Source organism: Cyprinodon variegatus, unplaced genomic scaffold (assembly GCF_000732505.1).
Source record: "Cyprinodon variegatus isolate N-32 unplaced genomic scaffold, C_variegatus-1.0 Scaffold1649, whole genome shotgun sequence".
In the NCBI taxonomy this organism is placed as follows: domain Eukaryota; kingdom Metazoa; phylum Chordata; class Actinopteri; order Cyprinodontiformes; family Cyprinodontidae; genus Cyprinodon; species Cyprinodon variegatus.
Genome location: NW_015152102.1, coordinates 29,557 through 30,970, shown reverse-complemented (window position 1 = coordinate 30,970; position 1,414 = coordinate 29,557). Strand labels below are relative to the sequence as shown.

At 55.3% G+C, this 1,414-nt stretch overlaps 1 protein-coding gene across 1 annotated transcript in view; it reads right to left on the bottom strand.

The window, feature by feature from the left end:
• The window catches only part of cog1 (component of oligomeric golgi complex 1), a 20,887-nt gene that overhangs the window by 12,162 nt on the left and 7,311 nt on the right, over window positions 1-1,414 (bottom strand). Inside the window, exons 6-7 of the mRNA XM_015404151.1 lie at window positions 569-1,030; window positions 354-500 (exon numbers count right to left, since the gene is read on the bottom strand). Of these exons, the coding sequence (XP_015259637.1) occupies window positions 354-500; window positions 569-1,030 (609 nt within the window). The remainder of the gene's footprint in view (window positions 1-353; window positions 501-568; window positions 1,031-1,414) is intronic.

The window sequence follows — 1,414 nt, the reverse complement described above, 5'->3', positions numbered from 1 at the left end:
ACTCCCTGCCAGCTCCCAGATCAGCTGCTCTCATTGGTTGATGTCCAGCAGCTAAAGTTCAATTTTTCCATCTGGAGCAGCAGTGCGTTTGCGGCGCGTTGCGCGCGTCAGATGCATGAAAGCGCTGCGGGACCTTTTGCGCCTTGACGCGCGTCAACCGTTGACTTTGCATGTAAACTCACTGCTCCTACTGCGCCTGGTGTGAACGCAGCATTATTGGGCGTTTTTAAGTGGTTATACGGAAATTCACAAGCCTTTCTAGTGGGTCTAGCGTATACCCGTGCATCACATAGACTACACCACTGGTCAGAACCGAACCCGAGCTGGCCTCCTGACTGCGGCAGGCGTCTGACCTGGACCGGGAGGCGGATCTTTGACGTGACGCTGCTCCCGGACTCAGACTCTTCCTGAATCTCCAGATCTTCCCAGCCTGTTGCAGCCGTCAGCACGGCTCCAGCGGACTCGGCCAGCAGGGCGGCGGCGAACCTCTCCGTCAGCCCCTGTGGAAGCACAGCTTCAGTTTGCATCCTCCGCTACAGGGAACCAACCAGCACTTCATCACTCTGACCTTAGCAAGGGCGGAGCTCCAGATCCGGTATGCCTCCATGCTGCAGCCCAGAAGCTCCTCCTTTAGCCCCGCCCACTTGGCCTGCTCCGGGCTGACCTCGGCGGCAGCCTTGGATTTGCTCAGCTTCTTGCCCTGCCTGGGGGTCCCACTCACCGCCGCCTCCCTGGAGCTCTGTGTTCCCAGAATGCACTGCTTCAGGCTGGGGCAGAGCTGGCTCAGCGACTGGCACAATCTGGCCATGAACAGGACGGCGCCGAGGCGGGCCGGAGCCGGGTCCAGCTCAGAGCGTATGGAGAACAGGATGTGGCGAACGCAGGTGACGCAGCCTTCCCGCAGAGCCTCCTCCACCGCCGGGGAGTCCGTGTAGCGGTTAAAGGAGGAGGAGTCAGGAGGTCCGGAGGAGGAGCGGGAACCTGCTGAGCACAGAATCACAGATGGCGTCTGTTTAGCTAACATAGTTTCCTTTGGTGGAAATCACTCCTTGATTTTAACGTCTGCAGATTTTGCCCTAAGATGGAGAACCTAGACTTCTAAATGTGATTGTTGCTGCATTTGGTTCTGGAGCTTCTGCAGATAAACCAGGAGTCCAGGCCTCCAGTGCTGAAGATTTATGAACAAACAGCTGGATCATAGAGTGGTTCCTCAGCATGGCGGCTGATCTCCATGATGGGAGGCAGAGGATGGGAGCAGCTATCGATACAGCGCTACCATCAGCAGTCAATCATCTAAAGCGCAGAATAGAGGAACATGCACTTTCTGAACACTGAGTGATTGAATAATTCTACGCACTTTTCAGTTTCAGACTTTTTTCTGTAACATCTGCTGAGAATTATTTTAGTTTGTTAA